We start from the raw sequence: 16,227 nt of genomic DNA, 5'->3' as shown, positions 1-16,227 counted from the left end.
TGGGCATCAAGGGCTGATTCAGCGGAGCCCCTTCTCCCTGGTCCGGGTAGAAGTCACCAGAGGAATCAGAGAACTCGTCCTCCCCCAGCGCCATTTTCTCCCATGCGGCCCTCTGTGAGTTCCGGAGGAGCTCGCCGATATCTCGGCTGAAAGGGGCTTTGTCCGACTTTAATTTTTTGTTTTTCTTGCCCATCGTCTTCCCCCTCAGTCGGTGGGTGAAGTTTGGGAAAGGTAGGCGCCCCGGTTCCGCCTTTTTTAGGTGTTTTTCTAGGTATTTGGTGCAGAGCTGTGCACCATGCGTCTTTGCTGGTCCGTAGCTAGCTCCGCCCCCCCACCCCGTGCCATTTTCATCTGCATGTTCTCTGTGTAACTTCCTCTTTCTTTATTCCACAATAAGAGGACATGCTTTATACAATTCTTACATTTTCTCCACTAACATTTAATGCACTCTTTTCCATCAGATTTTTACATTTTATTTCTTAACTGCTTTGCTTTTGCTTCATATGACTTTAAACACTTATTTGTCAAAACCAGTTTTTCCTGAAGAGCATGCATTTCTTTTTCAATTTTAACCCTTTCTTTCTTTACAGCTTTAATAATGATCCATCCAGTTTTACCAGCAACCTTTCTCTCATTTTTACTGTAAGCGCTTAAAGGACCACTATAGTGCCAGGAAAACAAACTTGTTTTCCTGGCACTATAGGGTCTTTAGGTCCCACTCGTGCTGGGCTGAAGGGGTTAAACACTTGCTTTTCTCCAGCGTGGGGTTGGGGAACTCTCCTCCCTCTGCCGACGCCAGATCCGAATGCGCGCGCACATTCAAACAGTCCATATGAAAGCATATATCATATATCACAGTGAGAAGCGCGGAAACACCTTTAGCGGCTGTCAGTGAGGCAGCCACTAGTGGCTGGATTAACCCTAATGTAAACTGAAACTGCTATGTTTACAGCTGCAGGGTTAAAGGACCACTCTAGTGCCAGGAAAACATACTCGTTTTCCTGGCACTAGAGTGCCCTGAGGGTGCCCCAACCCTCAGGGACCCCCTCCCGCCCGGCTCTGGAAAGGGGAAAAGGGGAAAACTTACCTTTTTCCAGCGCTGGGCGGGGAGCTCTCCTGCTTGTGTGCTCTCACTGTGATTTTCACAGTGAGAATCACGCAAGCGCCTCTAGCGGCTGTCAATGAGACAGCCACTAGAGGATTAGGGGGAAGGCTTAACCAATTTATAAACATAGCAGTTTCTCTGAAACTGCTATGTTTATAAAAAAAATGGGTTAACCCTAGCTGGACCTGGCACCCAGACCACTTCATTAAGCTGAAGTGGTCTGGGTGCCTGGAGTGGTCCTTTAAGTTTAAACCCTCTGTTTGATTTCTGAAATCTTGGCAAATGGGCGCAGCCTATTTAATCAATTCCTCAGTAATGGGTTTCCAAAATCAAAGTGCTCACCCAGGAATTCACCCAAACTTGGAAAATGATTCCTTGACTTCAACATTTTTTACCTTTTCTAAACAAAGAATTAATTTTCTAAAGTCCTAAAAATCACTCTTAACACAATTTTGCACTTCACTAGAATATTAAAGGGACAATATTGGCAACCAGACCACTTCAGCTCATTAAAATGGTCTGGGTGCAATGTCCCTGTCCCACATAGAAACTGCAATGTTTACATTACAATACTAAGACAGCCTCTATATTTTTTATATTCCTAACACTATAGAATCCTTTTAATATCTAGTGATCCAATGAAATCCTGCCGACTATGCCATTTGTATAAAATATGATAAAATAGGAATATAAAAATGATTAATTTTTAATATAAAAAATATTTTATATACCAAAAAAAAAACCACAAAAACAAAATACTTATGTGAGAGTTACTAATTTGATCTCTCACAATGCATTTCAGTATTTAAACCATACTTCAGCCGATCACATAGTGTACTAACAGGATAAAGGCAAACAGTGATTTTATAACAAGGTTTTTGCTTGGAGATAAATATATATAAATACACACAATGTTACACTGGAATAGATGCTTAGATTTGAAGTTCAGTTGCAATGTGGAAAAGACTTCTGTGCCTGCATTAGCTTTTCACAAGCTGTTCTCTTTATTCACCAAAATAAAGCCATGTATTCACTCCTTCAAAAATTTAGAAACTTTTCCTTCTCTCTGTCTCAGCATGGAGTGTCCTCTCATTGGTCTAATTGTCCCTTTTGTTCTTCTATAAGCAGTGGTGTGTCTCAAACTGTAGCTGTTGGTAAACATGAACTTTGTCCCAAGAAGGGGGAAGATCATCTTTTTGTACAGCGTCTTGTCTCCAATAACTCTGCAAAGTTCACTTTAGTTACATATGCACCTTATTACACTTGGTGTTCTAGCACTGTTTAGACCTATTGCCCTCAGAGCAGCTTTACGGTTTCATAAATAAATTCAACAGGTTTCATGAAACATATGTGGCAAGTCTGACCTACCATGGTCAAAATCTCCTAGATGGTGTGTCTTCCCTATATTGATGTTTGGTCAAACACCTGCTAAGCCTTGACTGTATCCTCATGGATTTCTATATTTAATTGCAGGCGCATGATTCACAGTTCGAGTATTTGCAGTAATGAGCAAGGGTAGTTAAAGTCAAACTGCCAATAAATGCATGAATGACAAGATATACTAGTCTGAAGATTTTTGTCACCAGTGACTAGCCTTCTTGTGGGGTCCTTTGTTGCAGTGTGAACCAAAACAGAAAAATAATAAATTCAAGCCAGTATTCTATAAGAGACATCACAGGAGCATTCTCCTGATTCTGACGTGCTCAATGGAGAGATGTTATTGTTAGAGGGTATATGAGTGTTTCACTTTTCTGCTGTAGTGTTTATATTGACTTATTGTGACTGTATCAAGGACAACCATTCTGTAGTTTTTATTTCTGACCATTTGCATTCCTTAGGGGGCTAAGGACAGAGGCAATTGTTCAAGTTCTGAACCAAAACAAAACCTGGAATTTGAGCTATATGTTTGTTCAACCACAATTTACTCCTTTCATGTTAAGGGCACCCACACTTATTATATATAATTTTGTTAGGAGAAACAGGGCTTTCATTTCACATCAAATATTTATATATGAAATTTATTATCAATAAAATGTAAAAAAGTGTAAGAAATAGTTTTATTGGCTATTAGTATTCTCTCTCTCTCTCTCTCTCTCTCTCTCTCTCTCTCTCTCTCTCTCGTATAGGTCTTATAGGGTTTTGGAAAGTTACATGGTTAAATATAGGGATTGTAAATTCAATTTCTCCAATAGTTAATCAATAAAATCTCATAATTATGCAATACACACGCTGACAAAAGTATTGGGACACCTGACCATTACACCAACAGGGACTTGTATTACATTACTTTTTAAATACATATACAATAATATGTCATTGGTCCCCACTTTGCAGCTATAAGAGGTCCCACTCTGCTATAAGACTTTCTGCAAGAGTTTGTAGTATTTCTGTGGGCATTTGTGAGGTCAGGCACTGATGTTTGTCAAAAATGCCTAGCTCACAATAATCTGTTTTAGTTCATCCCAAAGGTGTTTGATGGGGTTAAAGTCAGGGCTCTGTGTGGACCAGTCATGTTCTTCCACACCAAACTCCTTTAACCATGTCTTTATGGACCTTGCTTTGTGCACTGGGGCACAGTGATGCTGGAAAAGAAAGGGGCCTTCCCCAAACTATTACCACAAAGCTGGAAGCATGAAACCAAGTATTGGTTTGCTAAAACATTAAGATTTCTCTTCACTGGAAGTAAGGGAGCTTGCACAACCCTTGAAAAACAGCCCCATACCATTATCCCTCCTCCACCAAACTTTACAGTTGGCACAATACAGACTGGCAGTTAACATTCACCCAGCATTTACTAATGCCCATCAGACTTCCAAACAGAGAAGCGTGATTCATCACTCCACAGAACACATTTCTTTACACCACTCGATCTGATGCTTGGCATTGTACGTCATGTAAGGATTACATGCAGCTGCTTGGCCATGGAAACCCATTCCATGAAGCTCCCACCAGTCCCAAAAGGGACAGTTTTGTTAGTGACACTAAGTCTTCAACTAGGGAATGAGGACAGTGTTGGTGACTTTTGCGCACCATGCACCTCAGCACTCGCTGACTCTACTCTGTGATTTTGAGTGGCCTTTCTCTTCGTGGCTGACTTGCTACTGTTCCTAAACTCTTCCACTTTCCAATAATGCCACTTACAGTTGACCATGGAATATCTAGCAGGGATGAAATTTCATGATCTGACTTATTGCAAAGGTTGCACCCTATCACAGTACAATGCTTGAATTTATTGAGCGCTTCAAAATGACTCCTCCCCCCCCCCCCCCCCACACAAATATTTGTAAATGCAGACTTCATGTCTAAGTGCTTGATTTTATACACCTGTGACAATAGGTCTGATTGAAACACCTAAATTCCATAATTAAGAGGCATTTCCCAATACTTTTGTCTCTATTGTGTGGGTGTGTCTGTGCGTATATTTAATTCTAAATGCAATTTAATGTTTTTTTTTTATTTGTTTTTTTTTTTTTACATAACTGGTATTTTATTCTTGATATATTGGGTGATCTGTCTTACAATCCAGGCAGTCACCCTGCGTGCATTCTTGCAATCTGGCTGATCAAAGTTTTGTGATCGCAGAATCATCACAATCACAGGACTGGTATGGGCGGGATTGGCTGCAAGGGGATTGGCTGCAGCCTTCCTTTTGTAGGCTGGCATAGCACGCCCTAACATCGGGAAATGGCAGAAAATTGAGCAGTGGGACTGTAGGGTATGATCTATACTATGGCTCGACAAATCCCAGGTGCCATGTCGCCAAGGTGACTAGGAACTTTTTCCTGGCGTCTAGGAATTGTTGACTCATTAAGCAGAGGCGGCCCGGTGAGAGAGCATCGAGACGGCCTGCTGAGGTTGAGTGTGGGTCGGCAAAGGTTGAAAGTTATTATCTTCCTGCTCTCCTTGCTCTGCTCACTCCCGCATCTTGCAGTGATACCGGTATATGATGTTACTTTGGTCCCAGCTCACTAAACTGCATTCTAGGTAGCAGAGCAAGAAAAGCTTGATGCTTAGAACATCCCTTTAAAAAAAAATGTAAAAATATCTGCAAACATAAAATAATAAAAATGTTCACACATTGAATCCTTCTACATGAATCCATGCTGTGGATCTGTAGTACTCACAGCAGTGCTGTATTACTCTTGTAGAGTGACATGATGCCCTTTCTGCTTGCAAACAAATGCTAGTGCAGAAGTAAGTTGGTGTTATTTTGCTAAATCTGGTACTCTTTAATTATGCGTGGTCAATCCCTAACACTTTATCTTAAAGGGCCACTAAAAAAAAATCAACATAACCATACAGCACTGTATTGCTAACCTGTCCTAGCACTCTCAGCCTTTCACTGTTGTCTAGATTGGACACATTTCTTTTAGAAGTCAGCGGGAAATGTTAATTCTGCACTGTCAATGCAGTCGAGATTGTAACAGTCTCTGGGAGTTCTGAAGAACCCCACTTTGTCATACGGGATCATGCCAGGGCACTCTAAACTACAGAACCTCTAAAGCTGCTTAGGGTGCCTTTTTATTCTTCAGAATATTCAAAAGAACACTATAGTCATCTAAACAACTTTAGCTTAATGAAGCAGTTTTAGTGTATAGATCATGCCTCTCAGGTTTTACTGCTAAATTCACTGCCATATAGGAGTTAAAGCATTTTGTTTCTGTTTATGCAGCCATTGCCACGCCTCCCCTGGCTATGATTGACAGAGCCTGCATGAAAAAAACTGGTTTCACTTTCAATCAGATGTAATTTACCTTAAACAATTTCATCTCTTGCTCTGTAAATTGAACTTTAATCACACACAGGAGGCTCTTGAAGGGGATAAGAAAATCTAAATTAAACAGAACTTTCCATAAAGAACGGATACACTTTAGATGACTCTTTACAGGAAGTGTTTAGGAAGGCTGTGCAAGTCATATGCAGGCAGGTGTTACTAGGGTTCATAAACAAAGTGATTTAACTCCTAAATGTCAGAATTCAGGAGTGAGGCTGCATGGGGCATGGTCTATACACCAATTCTGCTTAATTAAGCTAAAGTTGTTTTGGTGACTATAGTGTTCCTTTAAGCGTTTTCTTTAGCCACAATTCTATTCTTTAGCCGCAAGAAACCTGGATGTCCATCTTCAATTCCAATTCCTGATCTTTCTAATGTGAATGGTTTATGCATGTATGCATGTATGCTTAGAGAAGTATCTGATAAATTATTGAAAACTTTGGGCCCAGCACCAGTTTTATCCATTCCAGATGAGATACATGGGTTCCCTAGGCCTAAGAGTTGGGTTTCTCGTGACCGCTACTCCCTCTCGATTTTTTTTTTTTCCTCTCCAGAAAGTCCAGACCATTCTGAGGTCTGTTCCAGTTTGCCGAAATGGGGTGGCTTCTCCTCTTTTGGCCTCCCAGGTAACCTAGTTACCATGACAACCAGTACCCAGGGAAACATGCACAGCCTGGTAACTGGACCAGTTTTATTGACTAGACTGATGTATCTAATGCTATCTTAATTCTGTGCATAGTAATGATTTATAAATTGTGTTTTTCTAGTAGCTGCAAAGCAAACAATCCAAAATGCCGTGTTTGTAGATCAGTGTATGTAGTGTATCAGTGTATGTAGTCTGTATAAAAAAAATATCTTGCATTTTGACTAATTGACCAATGCCAGGTCAAAGTCGATGTGAATTTGTAATCCTAAAACATTGTGTTTTTTGTTTTGTTTTTTTCCCTCTTTTTTATTCAGACGCTTGAATGGCATCTATAAACTTTCTGATGTCTGACACTTGCCTGGAGAGGATAAAACAGACGTGTTCGTGTGTGACTAGAGAAGGTAAATATGCAGTTGGTGTTGCCTTTTTAATGGTTGGATGTTCACTTTTAGATAAGGAATGGCACCAATGAAAATCCTGGTTGGCATTACAATTCTTCCTGTCAGACTGTTAAATATATCAAGTGGTTTATTCATTAAACCAGGCAGACAGACACACAACACGCATGCACAAGCGGACATGGACGCACACACTCTGACTGACACACACACCCTGACTGACATGCACACTGTGCGTACTTTAGGAGGGAACGGTGGTTTTCCTGCTCTGCTGGGTGCAGAAGTGATGCCTTATTCCGGTCCTGGCATCACTAGGTGGCGTGCCAGGAAGCTGACCGTTCCTCGGAGGGAACGTGCTCACAAATCCTAGGCCCGGCGTCTGAGATTTGTCGAGTCCGGCACTGAACAGTGAGCTATGCTATATGACTAGCAGGCATGCGAGATAGTCTAGATCAGTTGGCCCCTACACAGTCCTCATGGACCACCAACAGTTCGGGTTTTGTCAGTCTCTCCATTTGAATAAAAAAGGAATATACATAAATCCTGGACTGTTGGTGGTCCATGAGGACTGGGTTGGGGACCACTGGTTTAGATGGAAATAGCTGTAAGTCAATTGACCTGGAGGGTCCTCCCCTTCCTCTTTCAGTCCCTTTTGAACTCTTTAGCAAACCTTCTCCCCCACAACACACTATTTAAGATAGTAATCCCATGTATCTGCTCTTGTCTGTATTATGCTATTTGTCATTTAATATCTGGTTATTGACTAATATGGGTTATTTTATGTGTAATGAACTGAAATAATTCAAACTTATCACATGTTAATGTATTTTTCCCTAGAATTTATAATTTTGTTGAATAGAGGGTTCATGCATATTATGCAAAAATGACTTTCAATACAGTATTATCTGGATAACATTTATTAGCTGGAGTTGGGTTAGCCAGCAATTTCAGCCCATCGGTGTTGTCGTCCATGTTGGACAAAATTGACTTCTATAATGCAGAAGTGTAATGTCAGAAGCAGAAGAGGGGTCAGTCCTGGTTTATCACACAGTTCGTAAAAGAATATTATAGCTTTAGTAATACAAGCATGCTGGTCACTTCACCCCTGTGAAGTATGAAGGGAGTTTTACTTACCCTTTCTCCATCACTGTGGTACTTTTGTCATTGCTGCCCTGCCTCCATGACTGAGATCATCATCATCATCAATTTTAAAGTACTCAACCATTCCAGTGCTTCCCCATAGGGAAGCATTGGGAGGCTACTGCGCATGCACAGCAAATCACAGCACTTGATTGAGAGCAACGTTTGACTCTGCTCACAGAAAGACCGTCACTAGAGGTGTGTTTTATTCCAGAAATGGAAACCATGCAGTTTCTTGAAAACTGCAATGTTTTTTAAATGGCCTGTGTTAAAACTACAGGGCCTCTTTATCCAGACTACTTTATTGATCTGGGTGCCTTTAGTAAGTATGGTTTGATAGTAACTGAAGGAGCAGTGCCAGGCCACAGGCCATGTTGCTTAGAGTGCCTCATTAACCCCTTAAGGACACATGACATGTCTGACATGTCATGATTCCCTTTTATTCCAGAAGTTTGGTCCTTAAGGGGTTAAAAGGATACTCTAACCCCCATCCCAGGTGCAGAAATCCTTAATTCACTTACCTGAATCCAGAGCCAATGTCTATTGGCACTGGGTCAGGCTCCACCTCGGTCGAAATCGAGGACATAATACTTATGCATGGGGTTTGCATTAGGATAATCCCATAGGAATGCACTGAATCAAAGCTTTCCTATGGGGTTTTAGCTTCCGCTGGATGTCCTCATGCAAAGTGTGAAGACGAATATAGAAATAAACTACTATAATGGTATTTGAAAAGCAGTATAAATATCAGTATAGACACTCTAAGACCGCACTCCTAATAGTGCAGTAGATAATATAATGAGCAATATATAGTAATAATATAAATAATAAGCAATCAAAATATTAAAAGAAAAGACTTTAGAATAAATATATAAAATACCAGAAGAACCAAAACACACTAAATACATAAAGCTAATTTTTTTACATTTTTTTTATTTTACCCAGAAGCGCCTCTAGTGGCTATCTGGTAGACATCCACTGGAGGTGGAGTTAACTCCGCATTGTAATTATTGCAGTTTCAATAACTGCAATAATTGCAATTGCAGGGTTAAACTGACAGGGGCAGTGCACCTAGACCTCTTCAACGAGCTGAAGTGGTCTGGGTGCTTATAGTGTCCCTTTAAATTACTTTGGTTATGCAGTCTTAGCCACTCTTGCCTGTGACTTACACTGCCTACATGACGAGAAAATATTTTATAGCAGTTTATTTATCTGCTATTTGCTTGGTTAATTGAACTTTAATCCCAAACAGGAGACTGTTGTAGGCTCCAGCATGTTAATAGCTGAACAGAAGGTGAATTCTAAATTAAATACACTGCTATAAAGGAAGTTGAGAAACACTGAGCTTTTTTTTCAGGAAATGTTTAGGGAGACTCCGCATGGGAGGTGTGGCTAGGGCTGCATAAACAAAGTGATTCAATTCCTAAATGGCATTCAATTGAGCAGTAAGCCTGCAGGGGCATTAAATATACTCCAACACCTCTTAATTAAGCTAAAGTTGTTTTGATGCTTAAAGTGCCCCTCTAAAGGGACAATCTAGGCACCAAAATCACTTCATCTAAAGGCATTTTAGGGCTTATTTGCTGCTCCACGCAGCCTTGTATTAGAAAATAGCGATGTATCGGAAAATCTGCTCTGCTTCTGATTAAGTTGTTTTTAATGTGCCCAGAGGTTCAGATTCATCTGTATGACAAATTTATGGAAGTCATATTTAGAGTTTGAGTGGAAGGCTGCTCTGACTCGGTTTTTACACATTTCATTACTACTCCATTTGTAATTGGTATTTTAAATAGTTACAATTGCAATGTTTACATTTCAGTTTTTTTACATTTATTTTTGGGGGTAAATCAGAGCAGTGAGCTAAGCAGAGTGCAGGGAACAGTGACAGTCACATCACACGCTCATTGCATTGCCTTGGGAAGCCTGAAGCAGTGATTCTCTGTGAGATTCCTTGCTTCTAGCTGATTCACAGCCACCTTCCAGTAATAAGGACCTAGTTGAGGATTTTCCACCAGAACAGATAGACTAGTAGCTGAGGAACTGCTTTTCTGAAGACAAACACTTAAAAAAAAAAAAAAAAAAAAAAAAAAAATACATCAATCTAGCAAACCTTTCTGTAGCATTGGATGATATTGAAAGCAGAACCAAATAAAATAAATGTTTCTATCATCAGCCATTATTAGATCAGTTGCGTTAAAGTGTGAGTTATTGGAATATATTTGCCTTTTTCTCTACCATTGGCTGAGTGGGTTTGGTGTTGTGGTCCTTAGCAGCTGTATTAAAGGATGTCTGGTTTAGAATGTCTAATTAATAATGGGTGTTAAAGCTCTATGTGCATTTTGGGTGTTGTTTACCCTCACTCAGTGGCCACTGATAAGGTAGTGTAAACAAATACGTGCTTGTCAATCCCCATTTCTTTTACTCTATATCTGCTCATTCTCTGCACAAAGAATTGGTTACTGATTCTTCATTAACAGGAATATTTTATTTCCTATGTGGAAGAGAATAGGGACAAGCTTGTGCGCAGCCCAAACAGTGCCATGAACTGTATGATTCTAACAAATTGAAATTGACAAAGCAAGATGATTTGCCTGTTGATAGAGTTCATTGAGAGTACATCTGCTTGTTTAGTACTCCTAGTTGCACGCATACAAAATCATCACAGATGCAATGTATTTGTAAACTTTTGTATTGGTATTCCATGTAGTTTTTAAATTAAAGTAAGAGGGCACAGACATTATGCAGCACTTTACAAAGGCTAACAAAGTATATAATTTACCAGAGGTGGAGAATGACCTGCTCAATAATGCATACTTGGTGTATAGAGTAACTATAATATTTCTTATATCTAGGCATAGACTGTTAATCTGTATAGATCTAGTAATAGGGGTTGTTTCACCCACCCAGCTGAGCATAACATTTATAATTATAGCAGTAGGAAAATGTACCCTTATTACTCTTTTATAAACCATTTAAAAATGATTCTTCAAAGGTATTCTATAGTGTTAGGTATACAAAGCTGTATTCGTAACACTAAGAGCCCTGTGTCCCCCTTCCCACACACCAATAAAGAGTTAGAATAAAAAAAAAACAACCTTCAATCATTTACCCAAATCCATCGCTGGTGTCTCCTCCAACATCATACGATGGGGAATGGGGCATTCCGCATAGGTATTGCCTCAAGGTTCAAATAGTTGAATTGGAAATATTGTCCAAGATCGCTACTACTGTATGATGTATTCAGATATATACATTTATACTCTATAACATGGCATCATGTATAGAATTTCACCCGTTATCATTAGTGTTACAATTAAACTGTACATGATATTGAAGCTCCGCAAGAAGACTTTCCTACGCATATCTTCTTAAAAATGTGGAAAAGATGCTTTACCCCCTTCAAAAGTTGTGAGTCGTAGCTGGCGAGGAATCCTCAAGGTATGTCAAATGGAATCAGATGGGAATTCCATCTTTTCCACAAATTTGCCACAGGTTGACATCAATATAAAACAAATTGGTCCCTAAATAGTTTTCTGTATGTATCTTGATTGCTTTAATTTCACTTCAGTACAAATTAAAATATTATATATTTATTCATAACAATGCTACCTGTATAAAGAAAACTACAGTGCCACTTAAATAATAGAGTACACTGCTTGTGATGTGATCCGAATCTACATACACTTGAGATCTCTCTGATGGGTTTAAAAAGCAATTGTATTTGTTTCTCTAGATATCTGGACACATTTCACCTTGTGCCATTATAAGGTGGTATATATTCCTCATTGTTAGGTGATATTATCCACTTTTTTGACACCTCACTTATATGTTTGTTTTTTAACCACTTAAATAATGGCTAAATCTTAAATGCTCATGTTGCTAGGACATGGAGTAGTAGAAGTATAATCTTGTACTAATTGTTGCACAAAGTCTAGCCTGCTGTTATGTGACAAGTTGTCACCTAACAATTTTTGTTTCCCACATCACCAACAAGGGGCAAAACTAAACAATGTTATGGAGACATATAGATTGGAGCCACATACCAGGTTATTGGCCCATTTGGCTGCCTAGAAGGAGGTCTTGAAGGAACATTATAAGAAAAATAGGCTTTTTTTTTTAACTTTACATTGTATTGTTAAAATGACAGGCCGCACTGAGAACATTTAATTGACAAAGCTGTCTGTGTGACTATAGTGGTACTTTAAGTGTTCTCCAGAATAGCACTGTGCCTACCGCGTGTATTCGGTCATATTTGTACTAATAATACACTGGCAAATTTTAACCAAACCAACTAAGATTTGCTGTTTGATCAAACCAAAACTGTTCTAGTTTATAATCATGATATGGAATTCAACTCCAATAAAAGATGGCTGCCCCACTGAGTAAGTATAATCAAGGTGATGCGCTGAGCTGCATAACCTGTCCCTCAATTCTTCCCAACTTATGCATTGGTTAGAAAAATGGGGAGGGAGGCAACAAACCAAAAGTCCATCATTGTGCATTTGCAATGCATTAGACAATGTAACTCCTTGTAGAAAAGACGCATGCCTTTTTATTTGAAGCTGCAGTTTTAGCATTGGGGTGGGAACTGCTATGGTTCACTGCAGGGTGCCGAATGGTTTCCTTTTGCTTTGGTTGGAATTCTCTTCCATGGATTAGTTGTGATTATCTTATATAGCAATTTAAGTCATGTATGTTTATATATAATGTGTATATATGTTATATATATATATATATATATATATATATATATATATATATATATATATATATATATATATATATATATATATATATATATATATATATATATATATATATATATATATATAATATTTATATTATAGAATATTAAAAAAGACACTATATATATATATATATATATATATATATATATATATATATATATATATATATATATATATATATATATTAATGTATGTGTATGTTGTGCTTATTAATGTGTGTTGTTACTTCCAGTTTTGTGGTTTGCGGCTGGACTCTCCCCTCCATTCCCTGGATATGAGACTTGAAAGAAGACGATGCATACAGGTAAATTAAATAATTTTTGAGCCTTTCTTGTTTCATCAGGATATAAAGATCCTTAGCTGAACTAGCGAACTGCAATGTTTTCTGTTACCAATATGGTTCTTGGACACATTTACATGCTTTTCCCTTTGGAAGTCTTTGGGTTTTGTTTGAAATTAATAGGGATGCACCGAAATGAAAATTCAGGATGCCCTTGGCCGACACTTACCTCAACAGCCACTGCCAACTTGCATCCACGTATCACTGCTGACTTCAGCAGAAGTGACCCGTCCTTTGCTTATCACCATGGAGAAGTGAGGTGGCTGAGCGCTGACATCCATTAAATGCTTCTGGTCCTCCCTGACCTGTCCCCCCTACATAACATGATGATTCCTCCCCTGGTCCGTAGGAGTGACGGCATGGGGACAGCGGCTCATGGTATAGACCAGTCTCTCATTCCTCCCTCGTGTATTGTGATCTCTGGATATTGTGCCCTCTCATACTGCTGGCTACTAACTGGGCATTGTGCCCGCTCATAAGATGGAAGGGGGAAGGGAAGGGGTTTAATTTTCGGAAGATTTTACACATTTTCAGCCATAATTTCCGTGCATCCCTAGAAAATAAGCTTCCGGCATATATTGCCATTTCCGCTGGAGTTTCATCCTCCGAGTAGATGGAATGTGGATGAATTTAAATTGGTGCTAAGTGAGCTATACATTTAAATAGCAAGTTAATTGTGTTTAGTTAGTGATTATGTTTAAGCAAAATGATAGGAGGTTTGGTCCAAAGTAAGCCAGGCCTTAGTCTATTGACCTTCCTAATGGGCTTGAGAGCAATGATAGCTCCTCATCACAGTCAATATGATATTTGATTAGTTACTATGTGGTTTCGGAACCAGGATGGATAGTACAAATAATATGTTTTATATTGATAATTAAGAGATTTGCTTTATTTATGTGAATGCAAAATGTTGGTATCGAAAGATCCTATTTCTGCATGATCACTTTATATTTTTTGGGGGGTGTTCAGGTTCAAGGAAAAAATAGAAAAAGTATAAATGAATAAATGCATAGTAAATTATTCCTGGAATGTGTCACTGAATTTATGATTGGTGACTTTCTCTCTTCTGTGTGGGCACTCAATTCGTCTTTTTTCCCCCCAAGTGATAGAGACTCCAGTCCACATGTTAAATTGCATATAACTGCATTGCTTGTGATTTGGTACATTAACAAAATAAGAGGGCAAGTGCTAATTTGTTTTTTAGATCTCAGAACAGTCTAATAGGTTTAAACTGTCCATCAAGATCTATGTGATGCTCCCTGCCTGGTGTAAAGTAGAGCACAGATACCCTCAACTTATGCTTACAGCTGGTCTGACTGAGACTGGAATAATCTGTTACCCATGTTCCTGCAGCCTATCGGACATGACTGCTATTCTAGAGTTTGTTGAAGCCAGTTGAGTTGTGAAGTTCTCTTCATCCCCCAGAAGTGAAAAGCTTATTTTTTTTTGTGTGGAAACTATACATTTCCCATCTCTCAATTATATATAAAACAAGTTACTCACTGCAAATAGCATCAACTGACTGTGACCGTTAATGTGAAGCATGGAAACTCCACACAATCCTATGATATTTGTAGTCTCCTCTATGCAACAATATCTGCTTTACTTAAGCAACGCACAGGTTGATGAATCAGGAGAAAACTTGTGAACACACAGGCAAAATAATAGAGTTGCCATGCTTGATTTTAAAGGACAGGAAATTATTCCACCAATGTGTGACAGTTATGTCTACATTGGTTTTAAGGTTTGGAAGGAAGCCTCTGATGCAATTCATATGGTTGCTGGTCTCCTTAAAGGGACACTCCAGGCACCCAGACCACTTCTGCCCATTGAAGTGGTCTGGGTGCAAACTCCCACTACCCATAACCCTGCAAATGTAATTATTGCAGTTTTTTTTTATAAACTGCAATAATTATCTTGCAGGGTTAACTCCACCTCTAGTGGCTATCTACTAGACAGCCACTAGAGGGCACTTCCTGGTCCACAGCACAGAAAACCTGTGCTAGAGTGTCGTTGGACGTCCTCACGCTGTGTGAGGACCTCCAGCGGTGCTCAATTCCCCATAGGAAAGCATTTTCAATGCTTTCCTATGGAGAGCTCTAATGCGCATGCGCGGCATTGTTGCACATGTACATTAGGTGTCCGCGGCCGGCGGGATCAGTCCCGCCCACCGGCCGACGTAATGAGGAGGAGTGGGGGTCTCAGGTAAGTGACTGAAGGGGTTTTCACCCCTTCAGTAACCGGGGATTGGGAGGTGGGAGGGAGAGGGGACCTGCAGTGCCAGGAAAACAGATTGTTTTCCTGGCACTGGAGAGTCCCTTTAATCGTTGATTGCTCGAACATAAGTAGGTTCAAGTTTTTTGGACTAGAAGCTTGGTCAGTACAATAGAATGTATATATCCAACTTCTAAAAGTGGAGCAGTTAACGTGGAAACCAATTTACAGCGCCACTTCTAGAACTTTGCTTTTTACACATAACCGTGTGCATGCAGTTTGGTCACACATTACGTTTTGGAACAGATCTTTTTAATATTTGTATCTGCCAGTGAACCAATTGTGGAGATGTTGTCTTGAATGGATTTTCTTAGTATGATGGAAGTGTTGATTCAAGTGTTGGTTTATAATGTTTGCATTCATCCAAATATTAAAGTTTGATTATTTAGGATATGCTTAAAGTCAAATTGTTATATTATAAAGCTGATATAAAGAAGCACTTAATGCAATTAGATTTAATTTGTAGCACAATTTCATTTCATTTATTTTTTTCAATCGCAAACAAAACACCATTAAAATGTAACTGCACTTGCCTGGTATTATCCCGCTAAGACAGTGTCTCACTTAACATCCATTCTCTTTCCATTCCCTGGTCTGTCCCAGCTTATCATGTACAACCTTTCCTCCCCATACTATGTTGCTACCTCCATGTTCACGGTGATCCACCACCCTGGAAAACTATGGGAGCGCCTACCACCTCATTCAATTTCTCTATAGGCCACTTGTACATTATGTAAATTATACATAGTGCAAATGTAAATATTCTTAGAACTGTTATCTCATTATGTTATGGCAATGCGCT

At 39.3% G+C, this 16,227-nt stretch overlaps 1 protein-coding gene across 1 annotated transcript in view; it reads left to right on the top strand.

Annotated features, from left to right (window-relative positions):
• Positions 1-16,227, top strand: part of DYRK1A (dual specificity tyrosine phosphorylation regulated kinase 1A) — a 60,592-nt gene that overhangs the window by 23,425 nt on the left and 20,940 nt on the right. The window contains exons 2-3 of the mRNA XM_063447318.1: positions 6,840-6,926; positions 13,044-13,115. Coding sequence (XP_063303388.1) covers positions 13,106-13,115 — 10 coding nt within the window. The 5' untranslated portion in view covers positions 6,840-6,926; positions 13,044-13,105. The remainder of the gene's footprint in view (positions 1-6,839; positions 6,927-13,043; positions 13,116-16,227) is intronic.

The sequence above is a fragment of the Pelobates fuscus genome, chromosome 1 (assembly GCF_036172605.1).
Source record: "Pelobates fuscus isolate aPelFus1 chromosome 1, aPelFus1.pri, whole genome shotgun sequence".
NCBI classification, from domain to species: Eukaryota; Metazoa; Chordata; class Amphibia; order Anura; family Pelobatidae; genus Pelobates; species Pelobates fuscus.
Note: the sequence above shows the minus strand (reverse complement) of the source record. Positions and strands in the feature narration are given on the sequence as shown.